Raw genomic sequence first — 23,392 nt, forward strand, 5'->3', positions numbered from 1 at the left:
TGGTCCAAAAAAGAGAGGGTGAGAATTTTGTGCTGATGGGGAGTTGGAGATGCTGGTTTAATGACCTTTCTTGAAGTGATTTCTACGAGTGAATGGGGTACAGCTACTGAACCCATATTGTCTAATTGGATATATACTAGACTTCTGTACGTAGGTGCTTACAACTCTATGAAATTTTGAGGAAGCTTAAAACTGAAACTTCTGTAGGTTTTAGGGTTTAGGAGGAAGCAAAAATCATCATCACCATTTAAGGAAGTAGTAGGTCTGAGAAAAGGAGAGCTTAATTGGAGATTCATAGAAAAGCAGATCGAGATGGGGACGATGGTTTAATTAATAATGGTCTTTTGATCTTGTTTGATTTTGTCTTCTTTTTTTTTTTAAAGTGTCTAACTAGGGAAAGCCACAGTTGCATTTGCCTTTTTTTTTTTTTTTTAATAAATGATATTGGAGGAGGATTTCAATTCGGAATATTGGATGTAGTAGTGTAGTACTGACAAATGTTCTTAATTAATTACTTGAACTGATATCTGGCGTTTTTGTCTCATTCTTAATTAGACTAATCTTGCACGAAACATATTTGACCCAACTTAAATGATTTCGAGATGCACTCAACAATGATCAAAGTTTGTCAAAATAAACAGTTGGACGTGATGTTTCTCTCTCAACCTCTCATGATAATTGAATGACTTTTTTGGGTTAGAAATGATAGATAACATATTTGCTTACTTCTTAAATATTTATTTTGTATGATAAATACATATAAATATTCAAATTATAAAAAATTAGAGTTTTCTAACATTTCTTATTTAGAAAAAAATGTTATGGATTTTATTTTTTTTCAAATAAAGCTCTTTAACCATTGTCTTGTCAAATAAATATGTTATTATTTTTTACTTTTTAAGGGTATAAGGTATGAGTTCACATCATAACTTCTTAGGGTATAGAATGAGGTTTGTGGAGGCCTCTCAAAATGTCAGAGTTAAAATCTAATATAAAGTCGACAAACAGGAAAAAATAAAAATGCATTGCCAAACATTCGAAAAATAACCTCCGAACACTCGGCGCCTGGTATGTATAAAAAAAATATAAACTAATTGACCAATATTATAAAACATGGAATAGTTACAATATTATTAGACTTTAATTAGTTAGAATTTTAAAAGTTATAAGACTTTAGTTAGTAAATTGTAAAATTAAATGACCTAAATGGAAGTCTTCCTTTTATAGCTAATTACATTTAAATAAATAAAACATTTTAATATTACATAATGATCAATATATGTCGATTTTCTTGTCTTATATAGGTCAATGAATTTTTAAATTTTATCTCATTTTAGTTACTAAACTCAATCCACTTGTTAATGTCATATATATTGATGTGTTGAAAATTAAATACTTATAGGCGTTAGTATAGACATCGAATAAAAGCCAATGTCTATCAGATATATCAACATCAAAAATTACAAAATACTAATATCAAAGTTCTCAAACACATCAGTTTGCTACTATTTTCGATATCTCATACCATTTCATCTTATATTCTCTTTTAAACATCGTGTTTATTGTTTAACTAGATAAGTTTTTTCTTAATTTTTTCTAAATGCAATTATATAGAAGTATTATTACTACCATATTGCAGGGCTAGGTCCTACCTACTTACATGATGAGTGAAGGTAGAGATTACCCCAGGAAAGATCGACAGACTATGTTAATTATTAAAGATATTCGAATCCTCTGCTAGTTGTTTTTCTTGACTTTTAATTTTAGTCGTTTAATATAAATCCAAAAGTTGGTGAGAAAACTTGGTCTACTTTTCTATTAAACCTCCAGTTAAGCTCTTTTTTTCAACACCAAGTACTGCTTCTCCTCTAAGGCTCCAAAGAGTAGACCAAACAGTATGGTGAGGATTTTGCTCCCAAAGTTTCAGAGAGTTGCAAGCACCTACAGAAGTCTGTATCCAATTAGACAATATGGGTTCAGTAGTTGTATCCATTCACTTGTAGAAATCACCTCAAGAAAGGTCATTAAACCAGCATCTCCAACTCCTCATCACCAAAGAATTCTCACTCTCTCTCTTTTGGACCAACTGTTTCCTCCTACCTTATACTCTTCCATCCTATTTTTCTACACCCCAAGCTCCCACCACAATGCCACTACTGATTTTGCTTCCAAAGCTTCAGAGAGTTGCAAGCGCTTACAAGACTCTCTATCCAAAACTTTGGTCCACTTCTATCCATTGGCTGGCCGACTCAAAGGTCCTGCCTCCATTGACTGCAATGATGAAGGGGCTTATTTTGTCGAAGCCCGAGTTAACTGTCAGCTCTCGGACTTTCTCAAACAACCCCAACCCAACTTACTCAACCACTTTAACCCCCAATATGATCCGAAAACGGCCCAGTTAACCTTGGGTTCAGTTATTTTGCTTGTTCAAATCAGTGTTTTTAACTGTGGAGGAATTGGTATTGCGGTTTCCCCTTTACACAAGATTGCAGATGCAACCTCACTCTACACCTTTGTACGAACATGGGCAGCCATAAATCGTGATCAACATGATGGTTTTGAGCTACCGGAATTTAATGGAGCGTCTCTGTTGCCACCTAGAGAGTTGTCCATGCCCACCAATAACACCTCGGACATCAAGACTCAAAGTTTAACGACGAAAAGGTTCGTGTTTAACGTGTCAAATATGGCAAGTCTCAAGGCCAAGGTTGGGGGTATAGTCCAAGAGTTCAGTCCCACAAACATACAACTAGTTTTGGCGATCATCTTACGATGTGCTATTGCTGCTTCTGGTCATGATCATAAATCAAGGCCGACGGTACTATTCCAAATGGTGAACCTGCGCCGGAGAATGGTCCCGGAAATACCCGAAAATGCAGTGGGGAATTGGTTTTGGTCAGTTCCTTTGGTATTCAAAGAAACCCAGACAGAACTACACGAGTTGGTGTGTACTATGAGGAAAGGATTAAGAAGATTTTGTAGTGACAAGGCAAACAGGTTTAAAGGTGATGATGGATTCTTGGTGTTCTCTGAGTGTCAGAGAGAGAGAGGTGATCTCTTTAAGAACACCAAGGGCGGCATCAATCTTTATTGGACCACAAGTTTGTGCAAGCTCCCTATATATGAAATGGATTTTGGGTGGGGGAAACCTGTATGGGCCACTAGCCAGCGAAACGACTACAAGAACCTAATTTTGTTGGTGGATACAAAAAAAGGAGATGGTATTGAAGCTTGGGTTACGCTCGAAGAAAAAGAAATGGCCAAATTTGAGTGTGATGAGGAGCTACTTGCATTTGGTTCTGTCAACCCCAGCACAATTGGTAATGATCACTCTAACTTGGACCCCCATTCAAAGCAAGTTTGATATTTTATGTTTCTTAATAAAGTCAGATCGATCCAGGTGAAAGTTAAAGCCCAAATAATTTAAACAAAAGGGTATGCATAGCCTTGGTGTTTATGAGAGGTGCAATGGCCAATTCTCGTACCAGCTACTCTTGGACATTAAATTATTATACTAAATAATGCTCTATTTACAACCTTATGCCACAAGAATAATCAGCTGTGTCATTCAATTTAAATTATATATATATACAGATCATATGCATGCAAATTAACATGATATGATGATATCATACCAAAAAAAAAAACATCATGATATGATATATGATATCAATGGCACGCATATAAAATTTTAAACATAATTAGTATAATGCGTAGTTAAGAATGATTGTTGCATAACAGCTAAAAAAAAGAAGAAAAGAATGATTGTTGGATTGAATATTTGCCCATAAACTACAAGAAAATGGTCAATAAGAACGGTCATTCTTGAGACCAATACACCACCATCACAGTAAGCAACTCGAAGAATCACCAATAATAGAAAGGTTTTAACAAAATTTCGTTTAAATTTGCTAACAAAAAGGTTTTTTCCCAACCAAAAACAATTTAAACAAACTCTAAAGTTATAAATTTTGAACATTACCATGATTGAGAGCTCAATTGCTAGATCACTATATATAAGTCTGTAACACATTAATAATAACTTTACTTGAGGGATCATCGAGTAGCACCCTAGGAGACAATGAGCAAAATGCGATGGATACTCAATACGGGAAATGGAGCTCGAGCACTACTCGAGAGGATGGTTGATATTCACAAAATTCATGCCGGAAATCGACCCCAACTTCAATAGAACATGCAACCTCCACCAATACCAACTTTATCTACCATATATCAACCTCCTCACAAGCCACATACTATCTTCATTCAATTCAAACAATCAAGCTAGGAAAAAAAAACAAAAATCATCTCAACGCTAGAAATTTTTTTGAAAACTTTACAAGTGGTTCTATGCGCGTGACAAACTATACTCACAACTATGTGGATAGATCTGTGCACGCGAGATGGTAGGCATGTCCTCACGGTGACTTGGTGGTTTGACGGGCCTATGCTCACAACTTAGCTAGTGAGGTTGTTATGCTTGTAGTTAGTGAAGTGGCCGGGTCGTGGCGACCTGGTGGTTCGGCGAGTGGGATGTCATCGATAGTTTGAGTCGTAGCATATGTGACTCGATGAAATTGTGAGACAAGAAGTTGGAGGGGTTTGGTTGTTTGTAGAGGGGAGAGTCAAACAAGTTTGAAAAGTTTGAAAAAATTTGTTTTATTTAGAGACATTTAACTTTTTGTTTTAAAAAACAATAATTTTATAAATATAACCATGTCAAGCAATGCTTGAGGGGTATTTTAGCAGTACTCATGGTATGCTCGAGCAAGTACTCGAGGGCTATATTTCTAAAACTCTAAAAAAAAGGCTAAAATATCTTTGAATTTTGACTAGTTTTTCAAATTTCCCCTTCATTCAGTCTTATCAGGAGTTTTGAATTGTTGATTCACAAGGAGTGGACCTGCTCTATACATCATATGTTTAGAAAAGGAAGAGGACTTCTGATGGGCTTATCCTTGATTTGGGTTGTACGGAAGATCTCTGGGGGATCAATAGGCCCAGATTAGCCCCTGATAGTTTCTACTTTTTTTGGGTTTCGGCCCACCCCTAATACTGGAGCCCACACAGCAATCAACACCCGCCTTTCCGTTTGATTTGAAACACATTCTGATTTTTTAAAAAATAAAAAGGAAAAAATCCTGATTAGCAAAAGCCGTAACGCACCGATTCTCCTAAACCCACTCTCTCTGGATTCTGAACCCACCGCTTTCTTCACTTTGCTCAGCCCGAAAGATCCTAATTCTCTCCCTCACTCAAGCCTCTAAGCCATGGACGACAAAGACCCAGTAAGCCTCTTCCTGAGCCTCCAACAATGGCAACATCCCCCAACAATCGACCCAGATGACTTTCCTCTACCTTCCCAAGACTCACAGCCTGTATCTTCTTCCTCTGAGACATACATGCTCGGCTTCATAATCGCCAACATAGTCGGAATTCAATACTATTCGGGCACTATCAGTGGCCGAGAAATGGTGGGTCTTGTCCGCGAACCTCTCAATCCCTACGACTCCAACGCCATCAAAGTGCTCAATACCAGAACAATTCAAGTGGGTCACATCGAACGCTCCGTGGCTGCCGCTCTAGCCCCGTTGATTGATTCGAATTTGGTTACCGTGGAAGGCATTGTGCCCAATACGCGTGGTAAGGGCAATAGGTTCAAGATTCCTTGCCAAGTTCACATTTTTGCAGGAATTGATGCCTTCCCATATGTGAAAGCGGCGATTTCTCGAGCTGAGTTGCAGTTGATTTCGGATTCGGACGCCTCGTTCACGCTGTCGGAGGCAATGGTGGTCAAGGAGAAGAAGGCTGAGAGAGGGTACAAGAGCGTGGATGAGATCTTCAAGTTGGTGGATGAGAATACGAGCAAAAATGGTGCTTTGGAAGCATGGGAGCCTCCCAAGGAAGTGATCAAATCGGAGCTGTTTGTCCACCAAAAAGAAGGTTTGGGGTGGTTGGTGCATAGAGAGAATTCCGATGACTTGCCTCCGTTTTGGGAAGAGAAAGATGGGTCTTTTGTGAATGTGTTGACCAATTATCATACAGATAAGCGACCTGAGCCTCTACGAGGAGGCATTTTCGCTGACGATATGGGGTTGGGTAAAACTCTAACTTTGCTTTCTTTGATTGCTTTCGATAAATATGGTAGTGCTCTTCCTGCTTCAGTTGGTAGTGGTAGTGTGGATGTAAGCATACTAGATGATAATGAAATGGGTGAGGGTGAGGGTGAGGAGTTGTCTGTTTCAGTTAGTAAGAAGGGTAAGAGGGGTAGACCAAGTAAAAAGGACACGGGTTCACGAAAAAAACGCAAAACTGAGGATACCAATGTGGAAGGAAATTCTCTGAGTGTAAATGATAAGTCTTCTGCTGATTCCATTAGCAAGACAACGTTAATTGTGTGCCCTCCTTCTGTATTTTCAACTTGGGTAACACAGCTAGGAGAACACACTAGGCCAGGCAGATTGAAGGTGTATATGTATTATGGGGATCGGACTCGCAATGCTGAAGAGCTTAAGAACTATGATATAGTGTTGACTACATATAGTATTCTGGCTACTGAACATTCTTGGACAAGCTCCCCTGTTAAAGAGATTGAGTGGTGGCGGGTGATTTTGGATGAGGCACACATGATAAAGAATGTCAATGCTCAACAAAGTCAAGCTGTAACTAATTTGAAGGCTAAGCAAAGGTGGGTTGTTACAGGAACACCAATCCAGAATGGCTCATTTGATTTGTTTTCTTTGATGGCATTCTTGCGGTTTGAGCCTTTTTCAATTAAGAGCTACTGGCAAAGCTTGGTGCAGCGCCCGCTTGCTCAAGGTAACAAGAAGGGGCTCTCACGTCTGCAGGTAATAATGTGCTCCCATTTTTGTTTTTGTTTTCTTTCTTTTTTTTCAATTATTATTATTTTTTTGTATAAACAGATTTGGATCTATGCAACGGAAGTATGCATCACATGCAATTTTCTCCTCTTATACTCTGTTTATTTGCATGGTTAGGTGCTCTCATATCATTGTTTTTCTATATTACACAACAATTGCTTGTTTTGGAAAAAAATTCGAACATAATAGATTAGATTCTTTGACAATTTCGAAATCATTCTTATGCTGTTTATGTTGCCCTTTCCACTTGCAATAGATTAATCGACATGGATCGAAGTGAAGGAGTGTAACATGAAATCGTTCCTTTTGAGTCTTTGGCACATGATCTTTAGTATCTCAATTTCTCATGAAACCAAACTTTACTAGACCACTCAACCCCCCTTTCTTCCTTCACTCTAAATAGGGTCTGGAGGAGAGCAAATTGCTTTTCTCCGAAATAATTATTTAGATGACAGGTTAGAGATGATTGAAGACATGGTTGATTGATGACTTACAACCAGGACTGTCTTTTCCTTTTTTTTTTTTCTTTTTTTTTTGTATTTATAAGCGTAATCAAAGGCCTTAAAAGTCCTTGAATATTTTTTATGCATACTTTTTTGTGTTTTATTTCAATATTTTGTATTTCTGCTTTCTTTTCCAGTTATCCTAAAAATTAAGTATACAGAATCATGTCTATCTGTTTTCTTTTTCCAAAATTCAAGTTGTGCCTAATGCGTATTGCTAATGCTTCAGGTTCTAATGGCAACACTTTCTTTGCGAAGAACAAAAGACAAGGGACTGATTGGATTGCCACCTAAAACTCTAGAGACTTGTTATGTGGAACTCTCTGGTGAAGAACGTGAACTGTATGATCAGATGGAAGCTGAAGCAAAGAGTGTTGTGAGGAATTACATGGATTCTGGTAGTTTAATGCGCAACTATTCCACCATACTTAGCATAATCTTACGACTTCGCCAGATCTGTACTGATTTGGCGTTGTGCCCTTCTGATCTCAAATCACTTTTCCCTTCTAGCAATATTGAAGGTATTGGAAAGACTGTTATGTTGGTGCATCTTTTGTTTTTATTTCATGTAATTCAACTTCACTTTACGTGCATGCTAACTAGGTTCCATGAAACTGTTAAACTACTATTTTAGTATACAGTTCTCTCCGGTTTAAATTTTTATCTTTCATCAGTTAACTTAATTGGCCAAGCTTGTCTGGATTTTTGTTCTATTCAATTACGCTCTCAACTTCTCATGCTGTTCAGTGCTTATATACTCCGGCTGCCCCATATTGGTGGTCATGTCATTTGGGATGCTGCACAATGTTGTCCACTTTACAATTTTATTGACGGAAGATTTTCTTAATATGCTCACTAGTCACTACTTCATTTTAGTTAAAGAAAAGATTACAGCATGTCCTTGGTTTGGAAATCCCATCTGAATGGATCATGTCCTTGGTTTCATTACATGTTTTTTTAAGCCCCTTAGTGCGGGCCTTAATCCATGTGCATTGTGAATTCTGATCATCATGTTTCCAGAATTACTGTTCCTTTCACCTGCATCATAGGTTTGACTTAAGTCTTTCCTGTGTACTGATTGCATGGACATCTGAGACCTAACTATGGTCCTAAGTTTGATCACCTCATGTACTGTACCTGGCAGCATTATACATATGCACTTTGCTTATATGATATATATATATGTATATCAGAAATGTACTCGTCTGTCATTCTTACACTGTAACATGCTAGAATTTGGCAAGAGAACACCCTACATATATGTTTGTTGTGTGTGTATATCTGTATGTTTTCAGGTGATTTGCTATATCTCTAGGTTTTATACAGTGTAGATTTTTATATTATGGGTACTGTGATTATCTCACATAAATTGTAAAATGTTTTTTGCTACAATTGTTTTCGCATCGTAACTGTATTCTGTACTCATAAAGTTTATGCTAAGCAGATGTATCCAAGAACCCAGAGCTGCTGAAAAAGGTAGTTGAGGTGCTGCAAGATGGTGAAGATTTTGACTGTCCGATTTGCATTTCTCCACCAACTGATATTGTTATTACTTGTTGTGCTCACATCTTTTGCCAAGCTTGTATTCTGAAAACCCTTCAGCGCACAAAACCCTGCTGCCCCCTTTGCCGCCGTCCTTTATCACAATCTGATCTGTTCTCAGCACCTCAAATATCTTCTGACAATGACAACACAGTACCATCAAAAACAACTATGTCTTCAAAAGTATCTGCTCTCTTAAAACTTCTGGTTGCATCAAGGGATCAAAACCCACTTACGAACTCAGTAGTGTTTTCACAATTTAGAAAGATGCTGGTATATCTTGAAGAGCCACTGAAAGCAGCTGGTTTCAAGACTTTGCGCTTAGATGGGTCTATGAACGCAAATAAAAGGGCACAAGTAATCAAAGAATTTGGGGTCCCGGGACAAGATGGGCCCACGATTTTGCTTGCAAGTCTTAAGGCTTCAGGAACAGGTATAAACCTAACAGCTGCTAGTAGAGTCTACCTGTTGGAGCCATGGTGGAACCCAGCAGTTGAGGAACAGGCAATGGACCGTGTTCATCGGATTGGGCAGAAGAACAATGTGAAGATTGTCAGGTTGATCGCTCGAAATAGCATTGAAGAGAGGATATTAGAGTTGCAGGAGAAAAAGAAGAAACTTGCAAAGGAAGCTTTTGGAAAGAGGGTGACAAAGGATCGGAGGAGAGATGTGGGAGTAGATGATCTTCTTGGCCTCATGTGCTTGTAAATGCTACATCTTGTCATTGCACATATTTTGTCAATTGTCATTGGACATGTACATGTTTTTGTTTCATGAATGGTGTAGATGACCTCCATGCCCTCCTTTTAAGAAACTAGTGGCTTTTTTTTTGTGCACATAAAGACATGTCTTTTTTGCTATTGTTACGTAAATTATAGAGGTGAGATTGTTCTATAACTTATTAACATCATCCACCTATTTAAGTCAGTTGTAGAACTTTGCCTTGTTAGTGGCAACCTCCATTCTCTGGTTTTTCTTGAAACAAAGGCAGCAACATTGCTAACATTTTCATTTCCAATTATAAGCCTTAATTTTCAATTTTTCATATTACTTAATCCTCCATTTTGTGATTGTTTCATTTTCAACCAACCTTATAATATACAGTTCACATGTCTCTGTTTTCGTTGTCTATTCATATTTACTTTTCTAAAGCACAGTCAATTACCTGATAAATTTGGTCCTTTGCTTTTTACCAAGTAGTTTGATGCTCTGGTGGGCAAAATCCTCCTGTTTCAATAATGTATAAAATCGCTATTAAAAAAATGTATAAAATGGAAAAATCAAATTACATGAACCCATTAGAAATTGAAAATATTGACAAAAATTGGAAACACTCTAATAACAATTATTTTGTGTAATTTGTCTTAATTGTTAACAATCTGACGACTATTGACCAGGTAATCAATCTTCGAGATATTTGAGACTTGTTTTTTGTTTGTTTCTTTTAATTTTCACGGTAGATACTTTCTAGAAAAAATTACAGTTTAGTCCTTATAACATTTCTTATATGAAAAAAACCTTATGACTTTTTTTTTTTTTTTTTCAAATAAAGCCCTTATTTTTTTTAAATAAAGTCCTTTGATCATTACCTTGTCAAAGAAATATGTTATTATTTTTTTATTTTTTGAGGATATAGGATACAGGTTAACCTCATACCTTTCTAGGGTATAGAATGCGGTTTGTGAATGTTGCATATTAGGGTACGGGTTAACCTCATTTTTTTTTATTGATTTTGTATAAGGGCGAGTATGGGCTTATATAGGCATATGAGCATCACTAACAAATGAGGCAAATGAGTATGACAAAATTGTACTTTACTTACCTATGTGGCAATTTGACATACCATTTTGCTACTTCAAAAATTTGTCACTCTAATGGATTGAGGTAAATCATTTGAACTAAATATTATTTTATTATTTATCTTTTATTTTTATTACTTTTAAAAATTAAAAAATATAATAAACTTTTGAAATTACAAATAATGACTTTAAATCTTGGGGATTCATGTTGAAGTCCATTAAAAAAAATGAGAAGATAAAGATATGAAATTAGAACTTAAAAAATGGAGACAATAAAGTCAGATGAAGATGAAGATATAAAAAAAAAGAGTAGATGAAGATATGAAATTTAGAACTTTAAAAATAGAGAAGAGGAAGCTACTTACAAAAATTGAGGTGCAATACTGGTATATATAGGAAATTTAGAGGTATACATTGTATTTATTCAAATGCTATATTATTTTCAATTGAATGGTCCCCTGCTGTCAAGTGGAGTCATAAAAAGTGGGGTCAGAAGGCAGCTCATTCTTTTAAAAAGGTATGTGAAATATTATTAAAAAATGTATGGGGCCCAATTTGTTGTCTTAACATTGGGTTAAATTTGCCTTATTTTTCTCCCGGGTCAAATTTGACATTTGATTTGCCCCATTTATTTAGAGGGCTGCTATTTGCACACCCCTAATTACTTAATTAGTGATTTTACACATTTGTCCCATTGTAAAAATACCCTAAAGCCCTCATCCAACACACCTCATTTCTCTCCTCCCTCCCCTCCCAACCTGCCTTACCGAGCTCTCATCTCTCCGACTTCTTTCTCCCCTCTCCGGCTCCTCTCTCCTCCCAGCTTGTCATCTGCAGCACCACCCTCCCAGTTTGCCGTCCTCCTCGCAACACCACCCTCCCAGCTCGCCGACCTCCTCACAGCACCACCCTCTTCACACACCATCATCCCAGCTCATCGAGCTCCCCGCAGCACCACCCTCCCCACAACACCACCCTCCTAGCTTGCCAAGCTCCTCGCAGCACCACCCCCCCCCCCGCAACAACATCCTCTCAGCTCGCCGACCTCCCCGCAGGCCACAGCACCACCCTCCCAACGCAACACCGACCCTCATCTCTCTTTCTCTCTCTCTCTCTCTCTCTTCTCCCTGCAGCACCAATTTTTTTTTTTTTTAAAGTTACAGGTTCGGCGGATCAGTGCCGAACCTAGCTGTTTCGTTCGACAGACATCCACCGAATAGAAGAGGATTGTTCGGCGGGTATCTGCCGAACGAAACAGCCAGATTCGGCACTGGTTTGCCGAACTTGCATTTTTTTTTTTTTAAGTTGGTGTTGCAGGGAGAAGGTGGTGCTGCGAGGAGGAGAGAGAAAGAAGAGGGTCGGTGCTACGGGGAGGAGAAAGAGAGGGAGGTGGTCGGGTGAGGGAAGGAGAGTGGGAGAGAGGTGGTCGGTGAGGGAAGGGAAGGGAGGGAGAGAGGTTGTTGGGGTGAGGGAGGGGGAGGGGCTGGGATGGCAAAGGCTTGCGGGTGGTTGGTTTCAGCATTTTTTTTTTTGTTCTTTGTTTTTTTTTTAATTTAAAAATTCATATTTTGGGTGGGGTGTGTAGTGAAAAATTTGATGAGATTAATAAGGTTAGGGTATTTTAATAATGAGAAGAGTGTGTAAAAGAGAAATTTTAAATTTTAAATTTTAAAAAATAATAGGAGGTGTGTAGGAAAAAATGGTATGCAAAAAGAAAAAAAAAAGTGTGTGCAAATACCAACTCATCTTTATTTATTTGAGCTTCAAAATCTGACATGTCACCACAGATAAACTTTGCCCGCATCTGTTGTGATTCTCAAGTGAAGTAAGATATTTGAAACTGCAACAAAACCTTAATGGTGCATTTGGATGAAGTAGTTTGAAACTACTTAGGAATTCACAAATGACGGAATTTAAAATGACGTTATTTAAAATTCTAAAATTTGTAAATTCTCTTGTTTGGATAAATGTAATCATAATGAAATTTAAATACGGAATTTATAGTAGTTTTATAAAAGAGTGATGGTGATGCATGGTGGCAACAATAAAAATAATGCTTGTGGTCAGTTGACGATGGTAGTAGGGGTAATGGTCCACGAACGGTGGAAGAAATGGTGACGGCGAAAATTGGAGTATTCTAGGTGGCGGCAACAGCGGCATTGGCGGTGGTGGCGGTGGTGTTAGTGTCGGTAGTGGTGGTGGTGGTGGCGGTGTCAGTTGTGGTGATCGTGGCGGCGGCGGCGGTAGTGGCGGCATAGGTGGTGGCGGCAGAGGTGGTGTTGGTGGTTGTGGTGGTGGTAGCAGTGGTGGTGGCGGTGGTGATGGCGGTGGCGGTGGCGACTGCGGTGGTGGTTGTGGTAGTGGCGACAGTGGTGGTGGTAGTGGTGGCAGAGGTGGTGGTAGTGGCGGCAGAGGTGGTGGTGGCGACAGTGGTGGTGGCAGTAGAGGTGGTGGTAGCGGCGGCATGGTGGTAGTGGTGGTGGTATTGTGATTAATTGGCAAGGTGATGGGTGAACACGACTTTTTTTTTTTTATAAAAACTGGAATTTTGAAAATGACACCAATTTAGGTGGAATTTAAACTTGGAATTTACAGTCTTCAAATCCCAAGTTTTTTTCCACATAGAATTTGCAAAATTTTGTATTTATGTACCCAAACAAGAAAATTAGAGTATATAATTTTTTAAATGCTGAATTTTATTTAAATTCTAAGTTTTTTTTCTCCGTCCAAACACACCATTAAAAGAAGTGCAAACCCAACAGTCAACAACGCCATATTTCTTTTCTGCAGTGTTTTTGCCGATTCAAACAAACACAGAAGAACAATTGCCAAAAAAAGAAAAAAAAAAAACAGAGAAGAAGATCCTATGCTAAGACACCAGACGAGCGATAGAGAGAGAAAGAGAGAGAGAGAGAGCGAGAGACAGAGACAGAGACAGAGAGACAAGATAGAGAAGACTCAAATTCACAAAGCTCACAGCTGCTGATTGAAGGTTTCTGCTCAAGGTTTGGATGCCGAAACTCTCATAAATTGGTGCAATTTATAGAGAGTTTTAGTTTGGGGTTGAATGGTAGATGGGTATGGAAAATTAGGGTTTCTTTGGCTTAATTATCATCCTTCCAATTGTTGCTTCATTAGGGTTTCTTTGGCTTAACTATCGGTATCGACTAGTCTAAAATCCGACATTGCGGAATGTCGGCCGAATTTCCTCATCAGGTTTTTTCAAATTGAAAAAATGATATCCAGACCCACCTGATAGAAGCCCTTCCCAAACCCTAAATTTCCTCTTCTTCTTTTCTCTGTTGAATGCACCTCCCAGTTCGCCGCCATCACCAAGACAGCAGCTCTTCTTCTTAGCTCTTTGTTTTAATTTTGGTCTCTCTGTTTTAACTTGTCAGTAGCTCCCAGTATAATGTGTTTTAATTTTGAGCCTCCCAAAGTGTCTAATGATTGCTACCATGTCATCTAATCTTATATTTTTTAATTTCAATAATTTGAAAACATTGAACATTAGCTAAATAGGCATTGTTTGACTATTATTTTGAAATTTAATCTTCTGCAATAGTTGTCTATCGAAATGAGCCAAAGCACATTGTTTATTAAGAAAAAAAACTTTCTTTTGTATTTATTGGTCCATTAACGTCTTGGCTTTTTGAATTTCTTCTCTTGCTTGCTTGTTGATGCTTAGGTTTTGCTATTTGCTTTGTGTCCCCCTTATTTGTTCAACATTGTTAACTGGTTGCATACATATTTAATTTCTCTTATAGTGTGCAGGATGACCTTAATAGACGTTGTGGATTTATCTAGTGAGGATGAACTTGGAGAGATGGATGTGAAACCTGTTAAGTTGGAGCTGGATCTCGTTGGAAGACAACTGCAACAAAAAGAGAACATTAAAGCACAATTAGTGAAGCATCGAATATCAAAAACCCCTACAATACGAGATTCTGAAGAAAATAGGAGCTCAAATGCTTTAAGTACCGGTCACAGTAGCTCTAGTATATTAGACCAAGGGCAGTCTCCAGTGGATGATACAGGCCTCTCTTCTACGTCGCCTATTGTTCCAGCACCTCTTTGTCGGCAGTTTTGGAAAGCTGGGAGCTATGATGATGGCACTGCTTCTAAAGTCACATTTCAAAGTATTCTACTATCTACTGTTATATTTAGAACTTGAGGAGAGTGCATGTGGAATTTTACTAATATTGGTGGTTAAAATATATGTTGTCATATGATTAGTAGGCCCACTAATTCCATTGAAGTCCTTTCATGAGTTTTCTGGTTTTATTGTCTTCCCAACCCAGGCTTTCATGATTGTGATTCTTCAAGTGCAATACTTACAATCTCTTGCATGTTCTTGTACATGGTATGTTCTCTGATATTCCTCTTTCTGGATGACAGATGGCAAAAACTATCTACATGTCCACCCCATGTTCCTTCACTCGAATGCCACTTCACATAAATGGGCCTTTGGTGGTATGTTCAGTGTTACTTCATCTCTTTTTTTTCTGTGTATAATTAATGAATTCAAGTTACTGCATTTTAAATGTTCTGCCATTTTTCATTCTGAGATAGATACTACATTCTCCTTTTAATTCTTGTTTTCAGCAATAGCAGAACTACTTGACAATGCAGTTGATGAGGTAATTTCTGAATCTTATATTTTAGTTTTTTCTTTTTTTCTTTTTAATTTCCCTGTAGTGGTGGAGAGTAATAACTAAGCTGCTTGGTGTTGCAGTTGAACTGAATAAGAACTTCTGTGGAAAATGTGTTAGGATAGAGATTTATATTTCAGTAGGATATTTTTTAGTTCTGAAAGTTTCAGGAGTAGATAACAACTTCCTTTTTTCATGATATATTCACACCTTTGTTTCTGTTTATCTTTGTTGTAATAAAAGAAGAGCCAAGTTGGTAAGTCGCTGGAAACTAGTAATCTATTGAAGGCATTTTATATCCATTAAAGGCAGTGAATTTGAGGCTGTGGATAATTAAGAAAATTAACTAAGCTACTTGTAGAGATGTAAGAACCTGGATGCATATTGCGTTGGAGCCTTGGAGGCTGTTTGCCTGAGGTTTTCATTGGCCAAATAAATATATGTACATATATGTATATATATATGTATTTGAGTGGAAGAATATGTGTTATTTATGAACTTAAAAATAACTATTGTTTCATTCAGGAAAAAAGGTTATTGGATCTGTGTCTTTTCAGTAATTGCTTTCGTTATAGCATTTTCTCTGGCGTTGTCGTGTTTTTGCTTGGTTTTGACCTATCATATTATGTTTCGCATTTCACTTTCTTTTTCATTTTTAATTTGGATAGATCCAAAATGGGGCCACTTTTGTGATTGTAGATAAAATCTCAAATCCAAGGGATGGGAGTGCATCATTGTTAATTCAAGGTATGGTGTATCTGTTGCTTCATATGCCTTAAAAGTATGGATCTATGTTGATTTGGAAGTCCTCGTTGTAAGATATGTACATGATTTTTTTAAAATCTATTATGCAGGAATGTATTTACCTAACTTGTGTTTCCACAATTTGATACTTTGTATAAAAACTCTCTAATCTAGGATTGTCTTTACCTGACTTGCGTTTTCAAAATTTGATACTTTGTATCTAGATAATGGTGGTGGAATGGACCCTGACGCTATGCGGCGTTGTATGAGTTTCGGGTTTTCAGATAAGAAATCGAAATCAGCCATTGGACAATGTATGAATTTTAGCATTTGTTCTGAAATCTATTTTATATCTCCTTTGGTATTTATTGGTTGACTTGTAGCCTTCCAGATGGAAATGGCTTCAAGACCAGTACTATGAGACTTGGCGCTGATGTTATTGTCTTCAGTCGTCACCAGGATAAGAGGTTTGATTCCAATACTTACATTTATTGCGTTTTGAGTTTCTTTGTTCACTAGTTATTAATTGGGAGTTTTTTATAAAATCAATATGTGACTATTTTTAGTGTCTACGAACAAGATTTTTATTTGGATTTGGCAGTTTTTGGAAATTGTCTTATGTGTTATTCATTGTCTATTATAACATAGAATTGTTACTGGAAATTTGCACCACCATTGATTCTCTCTCTCTCTTTTTTTTTTTTTGGGGGGGGGGGGGATGAGAGAGCAAGGCATGGAGCATCGACAAACTGACTGATCTAGGAATGTTTCTAGTCCCTTGGGCTCCATTTGATTCTCTGAAGAATGCAAGAAATGAAAGGGAATTCTTGTGAAATTTTTCCTTGCCTAAGACCTTCTGTCCTCCTCCCTCTGCCCTCTCTCTCTTTCAATCTTTTCTTTTTTCTTTTTGCCCCCTTGAGAATTAATGGATCTTACATTTTGAGAGTTCTACAAATTAATGCCATCCTGCTTTAGTGTTGATACTTGGAATGTTCATTTATTTTTTCACCAGGACATTGACTCAATCCATTGGTCTTCTCTCTTATACATTCTTGGCACGAACAGGCCATGACAGAATAGTAGTACCAATGGTGAGCTTCGTTCCTCAAGCTCTTAGTTGTGTCATTTATGCTCCTATTAATTCCTGTTCCCTTATCTGTATGATAAAATTAATAGTGGGTAAGCAATATGTGGTAGTATATGTGTGACCAGGACATTTAATGTGCCATTGAAATGCTGTATTTATACTAGATTGAGGTTCTGGCCTTTAGGTTTAAATTTCAAGCTGATAAAATTATTGCAATATGTAATTGCAACATCAACCATGATATCAAGATGGACGGGAATATGAACCACTATGTTTGGCAGATCTCAATTGTCTTGTTGTCTTTGGTTGGGCTGTTGAAATGCTGCATATCATTTTACTCTCGTTCTCAATTGATTGAAGTTTACATTTAGTATCCAGTATTAACAGCTTATGTCAATTGCAGGTGGATTATGAATTCAACACCTCAACTGAGACATTAGAAATATTGCATGGCAGGGAACATTTTATGACTAATCTTTCCATGATGTTGCAATGGTCTCCATATTCAACAGAGGCTGAGCTTCTGAAGCAAGTAAGTTCCTACTCTCTTATTTGATAACCTTCTCTTTCATTCATTCATGAGAGACAGAGAGAGAACTATTTAGATTTTAATCATATATAGTTGATTTATTTGGTTAGTTCATCTACTTACTCTGGGACATGGTGAACTCTATACAACATGCACCAATGCCACACAATGCCACCTATTTCAATACCATACTTCACAATTTTTGGCAGGAATTTTTCCTTTTTATTTAAAACTATATATTTGATAGACGTTGTTGCATCATATCTCTTTAGTTTGAGAAGGGAAATATTACCTATTTTTGGGTCAAAAGAATGGAAATATCACCTGAAGAACATTATTTCCCTTGTCCATTAAATTTGGATAGGTATGGTCTGAATGTGTCAGCTTCTGTGAAGGTTAGTTTATGTATAAGTTTAGGTTACTCTATTTTTTGACAAATTGATCACTGAGCAATTTTATCTGCTCTAGGTGAGCATCTTGTAACACTAAGAAATTCAATTTATTTATCATGCTATATTGATGACTTTCATAGTTCTCATTTTCAAGCTTTGCTGATCTGTATGTTCAATCTGGTGATTGTTTGATTATTTCCCATTTTTGCTCCTGGGATGACAGTTTAACGACATCGGAGCTCATGGCACAAAAGTTATTATCTACAACTTATGGTTCAACGATGATGGGAACGCAGAGCTAGACTTTGATACAGATCCTGAGGTGAACAATTTCTTTCAATTTTGTTTTCTCTTCTATTTGAATTTCTTTTGAAATGTTATGTGCCATCATTCCAATGAGGCGGCTTCTTGTGACTTGGTGGTTGCAGGATATTCGTATTAATGGGGATACCAAAAAAATCGACAGTTGGTGGAAGGAAGTAAACAAACAGCAAATTGCCAACCGTTTTCATTATTCTCTCCGTGTGAGCCTAGTGTAGCATATGTATACTTGAATTACACATACAAGTGTTGAAATTCTCTAAGTGTAGTTTCTCTATGCTCCACAGGTATACTTGTCCATCTTGTACTTGCGGATACCAGAAACCTTTCAAATAATACTTCGTGGAAGAGTTGTTGAGCATCATAACATTGCCGATGATCTAAAATTTCCAGAATTTATCTTGTATAAACCTCAAACTGGAGGTTCTGTGGAGGTTCTACTGATTTCTAAGCATTTGTTCTAATTTTGGTTTATACTAAATGAATATTTTCCATCAGTCAAGATTAAGTTGTTATCATTTGAACTACTGCTCTCTGCTTTAACAATTTAGTGCCTTAACCATGCAGGGTCAAGCTGTTACGACTATTGGATTTCTTAAAGAAGCTCCACAAGTCAGTATCCACGGCTTCAATGTGTATCACAAGAATCGTCTAATATTGGTATCTTATCCTTGCTGAATTTGACTTTCTGCTGTGGTGTTGGCTATCAATGTAATTTGGAGATTTTATTATCAGTTACCCCATATTATGATCTTCACTCTACTTGTGATTGCCAGACAAGCACAAGTAACATTCCTAAAAGCACACGCACAAGACGCGTACATACACACACTGTAGGTCTGTGTGTATCACGAAAAATCATCTGATACTGATATCTTGTGGAATTTAACATTCTGCTGGCGATGTTGGCTCTCGATGTAATTTTGAGGCACTCTTTGCAGTTAAATTTCCCAAGATCTTTACTCTCTCTCTCTCTCTCTCTCTCTCTCTCTCTCTCTCTCCCTTTAAAAATTTCTAGTGAGTCATATGTAGGGCCATTATACTTGTAACTTACGGCTGGTGAATGAACAAATTTTTCTATGGCAAGATAAAGTCAGCCTTAAGAATATTGTCTGTGGCCCGAGGGGCTTGGTTTGTGTTTTAGTATAATTTTCTGTAATGGGAATGAGGTGTGGCATAGCAAATTATTGTCTGTTAATTGTTTGGAATGGCAAATTGGTCTGGTGCTGACATTTAAATTAGATATCAAGCGTAAAAGGCCTCTACTTTCTATTGAATAATTTCGTTTTCTATTTTTTCTTTTTCCTTAATGCAGAACAAAACATAATATTGCTTTGCATAATATCTGTTAAATTTGAAGTGGCAATGTCGCACTTTATAATATTTTTCTATTTTCTTCTCCTTTGCAGCCATATTGGCAGGTTGTGAGCTATTTGGACAGTAGGGGTCGGGGAGTTGTTGGTAAAAACCTGCTAAACACTCTTCTTATTGAGCTCTATTTTTCTTTTTGAGGGTGTTGTAATTATAGACCAATGTTTCATTGGCTATTTCTTTAGGTATTTTGGAAGCAAATTTTGTTGAGCCAAGTCATAACAAACAAGATTTCGAGAGAACTTCTCTCTTTCAGAAACTTGAAACTCGCTTGAAGGAGATGACATGGGAATACTGGTAATCTATTTGCTAACCCTAATGGTCTTGTACTTCTTTAATAATAGCAAAATTCTTTATTTTTCCTCCCTTCTCTCAATCTTGCAATGACTATCAAATTTGTTTTCTCTGTATACAAATGGGGAACGTTTGGAGAACCAATGAATTTAATTAATTTCATTTAATTTTATGAAGCATTTGGATGAACTTCGTATATTATTTCAATTGATTTATACTGTTGAAAAATTTGTTTGGCCATTTGTATTATTAATAGAAAAACCAAGTTGGGTCGCGTCACAACTCACATCGACCCTTCTATTTAGCCTGCTGAATCCATGTCATAGAACATGACACTGGTAATGGTATGGCCACACACTCCAAATACATGGAAAATGTCAACATAGCATCGACACTAGGACATTTATTTGCACCTAGCATTCATACCCAAGTCCGTTTCCCTACAAAGTGCCTTTTGGAAAAAGGAAAAATGGTGGTGACTATGTACCTGGTATGTTGTTTTGAACTTTGGCAGGGATTATCATTGTGGACTAATTGGGTATCAGGTAAAGAGAAAGCTTAAACCAGTGATCCCACAGGTCTCATCTGATCATACACCACGTAGTGGTGTTCAACAGCCTGTCACATTGGGTCAAAGTTCCCCTGCTGTTGGCAATAGAAAAGGAGCTCTTGGAAGATCTGAGCAACCAATAACCAACTCACAAAGCATATCTGAACAAGGTAGCTGCTCGAGTTAAGATCATTGTTTCTCATTATAATCTTACTGATTGGTAATGATGGCTTGTGTTGGTGTGGTAGGAAGGATGAAGAGGAAGAGACATGGTGATATTCTACCAGCCAAAAATGTGATCAGTACTGGAAAGAGTGTACAGGTTAGTAGGCAACTTGTTTGAATTACCAAATTTTCCATCCCTGTTACAAATAAATGCATTTCAGTGTATATAGGAGATGTCACCTTATGTAATTTGAGTTTCAATTGGCCATAGAAAAACTAGAAATAAATGTAAAATTCATCGAGACTACCATGTTGAGTTGATTGTGTATGTTTTACCCAGAGTTTTGCAATGTCGGGATAATGTACCCATACTGACATGAGGCAATCTAAGTCTGTTTTAGATATGTGTACGCACGTGTTATTTAAATTATGGACACTTCTTTTTGCTCTAACACCAGAAAGAATGTTTTAGAAGGAAATAACATGACTCTTGATATGTTTGTTCTTTTATGCATTTTATTTTGGTAGCTGGTGAATCCTACTGGAAATCAGCCGAAAGATCAAGAGGCTGTAAATTTGATGCAAGAGAACAACAAGCTCCGGGCTAAGTGAGTACATGATTACCTGCATATTTATTTGACCCCAATTCCATTGTGTGAAGAATCAGTTGATTGCATATTATGGAGATTTACTTTCTCAGTATTTAGGCCTTTAACTATTTGTTCTACATTGTCAGATGCTTGGAATATGAGAAGAGAGAGGAAGAACTAAATCTCAAGGTACTTCAAATGGCACAAAATAATTACTTTTACTAAAAAGATTTGGACGTTAACAGTTTTTTGTGAACCGTATAGTGAAAATTATTGTTGTTTGTGCAGGTGACGCAGCTTAGAAGTGAAATGAAAGGGGTTGATGACGAATACAACCGAATGTTGGCCGAACTAGAATCCTTAGAGACTGTCAAGAAAGAAAACGGCGTATAAATGTACATAGTGAGCTGTGTTGTATTAATAATTCTTTCATTTGTAAAACCATGTTGTATGCATAACTCGGTGTAGCCTTCAGTTTTAACTCCTTAGTCATAGTAGGCAGATGTGATCTTTGCAGCTGAAAGCTGGGGTCCTGAGCTCTTCCTCTATTTTTTGTTTTTGTTTTTTAATTTCCTTCCCCTCCTTTCCCTTGTCCTTTCCCTTTCACCAGCTGTTGTAAGTAAGTTTCATTAACAAATTCCCGCTAATTTCAAATTTTTAATGCAAGTAGCTTTTCTATAAAACAATATTTTCCAAGTTGCTCGACTGCCAAATGTCTTTGCATTTTGGGATGGTTCTCTTTTGTAGGATGATTATGCTCATTTATGGATTAATATACACTATTGAGGCGAAGCCTTCTCACCACAATTCCTCATTTGACAAAATAGGGGCTAACTTCAACAATTTATGATTGTGCCCCTGCAGGCCTACCTATTTTAATTTCTGACGATTCTTTCTCATTCTTTCATGCTTTCTCTCTATTTATCTTGTCAGATTCTTCTCTTTTTCTTACGTTTCCCTTCTATTTCTTCTCTCTTTATTTTGTCAGATTTATCTTTATTTCTTTACTTTCTCTGCATATGCAAGTGCAGCTGAAGATGAAGATGAAAGATGGAACTGCATCTAATTTCAAATCTGAAACATGATAATATGATATACATCTGTATTCCAAATTTAAGACATTTACAACTGCAGTTGCTTCTACAGATGTATTTATGCATATCTGCAACTGCATTTGATTCCAAATAAACATGTTCTCTTTTGCAGATGCAGAAAAGAAGAAGATGAAGAAACTTGTGTGGAATATCCACAAAAACAAAGATTTCAGCAACAAAAAATTTATATAAAAAAAAAAATCTGGAGCACGAAAAAACTAGATTTGGAGCTGCAAATCGAAATACAAAACACAAAAGAAAATCGACATCATGAACAAAATCTGGAGCACCATGGTTGTGGTTGCTCGATGTCGATGGAGAGAGAGAAGTTGACTAATCAATCCAATAAATAAATGGTGAGATGAATTTAATTGTTATCAACATTGTCTATTTATTTGTTAACGGGTAAATAACGAAACAATTTTAATTTGATTCATTTTTTATAGAGATAATCTTCAAATAGTACTCTACAAAATAATAGATTTCAATCATAAGACTACATTGCAACAAGAAAAACAAAACTCTTTCGATGGTAAGACTATATTTTTGTCAATTGTCACTGCACATGTACATATTGTTGTTGCATGAATCCAGTAGGTGATCTTCATGCCCTCGTAATAAACCAGTGCTGTTTGTTGTACAGATACAGACACGTCTGTTTTCTCACATCACATAATTGATAGAGGATTTAATTTTGTTGGGCTTCGACAAAACAAAGGCATCATTATGCAAATTAACATCTTCATTTTTCAATGGAAATAATGTTATTGGACAAAACAAAGGCATCATTATACTTTACCAATTTGGTCTCTAAATTTTTAATTTAGAAAATTAAAGACTATGATCTTTTTAATTTTGTCGTTATTCCGTTAATTTAC

General features: G+C 37.0%; 3 protein-coding genes across 3 annotated transcripts; all 3 read left to right on the forward strand.

Moving 5' to 3' along the window:
• Nucleotides 1-1,897: 1,897 nt before the first annotated feature.
• Nucleotides 1,898-2,982, forward strand: LOC147282717 (cocaine synthase-like). The gene is made up of 2 exons (XM_086248265.1): nucleotides 1,898-2,707; nucleotides 2,812-2,982. Exons 1-2 carry the CDS (start codon nucleotides 1,898-1,900, stop codon nucleotides 2,980-2,982), a joined length of 981 nt encoding a protein of 326 aa, XP_086104391.1.
• Nucleotides 2,983-5,190: 2,208 nt separating this feature from the next.
• On the forward strand, nucleotides 5,191-9,800 carry LOC147282718 (DNA/RNA helicase protein). The gene is made up of 3 exons (XM_086248088.1): nucleotides 5,191-6,848; nucleotides 7,614-7,905; nucleotides 8,829-9,800. The coding sequence occupies exons 1-3, from the start codon at nucleotides 5,271-5,273 to the stop codon at nucleotides 9,632-9,634; spliced, it is 2,676 nt and encodes an 891-aa protein (XP_086104214.1). The 5' UTR covers nucleotides 5,191-5,270; the 3' UTR covers nucleotides 9,635-9,800.
• A 3,728-nt stretch (nucleotides 9,801-13,528) lies between these two features.
• DMS11 (Histidine kinase-, DNA gyrase B-, and HSP90-like ATPase family protein) lies at nucleotides 13,529-22,116 on the forward strand. Its single transcript, XM_086246230.1, has 20 exons — nucleotides 13,529-13,730; nucleotides 14,500-14,864; nucleotides 15,124-15,198; nucleotides 15,331-15,365; nucleotides 16,046-16,124; nucleotides 16,346-16,435; nucleotides 16,513-16,588; nucleotides 17,134-17,212; nucleotides 17,612-17,740; nucleotides 18,353-18,451; nucleotides 18,558-18,653; nucleotides 18,738-18,884; nucleotides 19,018-19,110; nucleotides 19,860-19,911; nucleotides 20,007-20,118; nucleotides 20,630-20,835; nucleotides 20,914-20,987; nucleotides 21,359-21,438; nucleotides 21,567-21,609; nucleotides 21,709-22,116. The coding sequence occupies exons 2-20, from the start codon at nucleotides 14,501-14,503 to the stop codon at nucleotides 21,811-21,813; spliced, it is 2,034 nt and encodes a 677-aa protein (XP_086102356.1). The 5' UTR covers nucleotides 13,529-13,730; nucleotide 14,500; the 3' UTR covers nucleotides 21,814-22,116.
• Nucleotides 22,117-23,392: the final 1,276 nt, after the last annotated feature.

Source organism: Dryas octopetala, chromosome 6 (assembly GCF_963921425.1).
Source record: "Dryas octopetala chromosome 6, drDryOcto1.1, whole genome shotgun sequence".
NCBI classification, from domain to species: Eukaryota; Viridiplantae; Streptophyta; class Magnoliopsida; order Rosales; family Rosaceae; genus Dryas; species Dryas octopetala.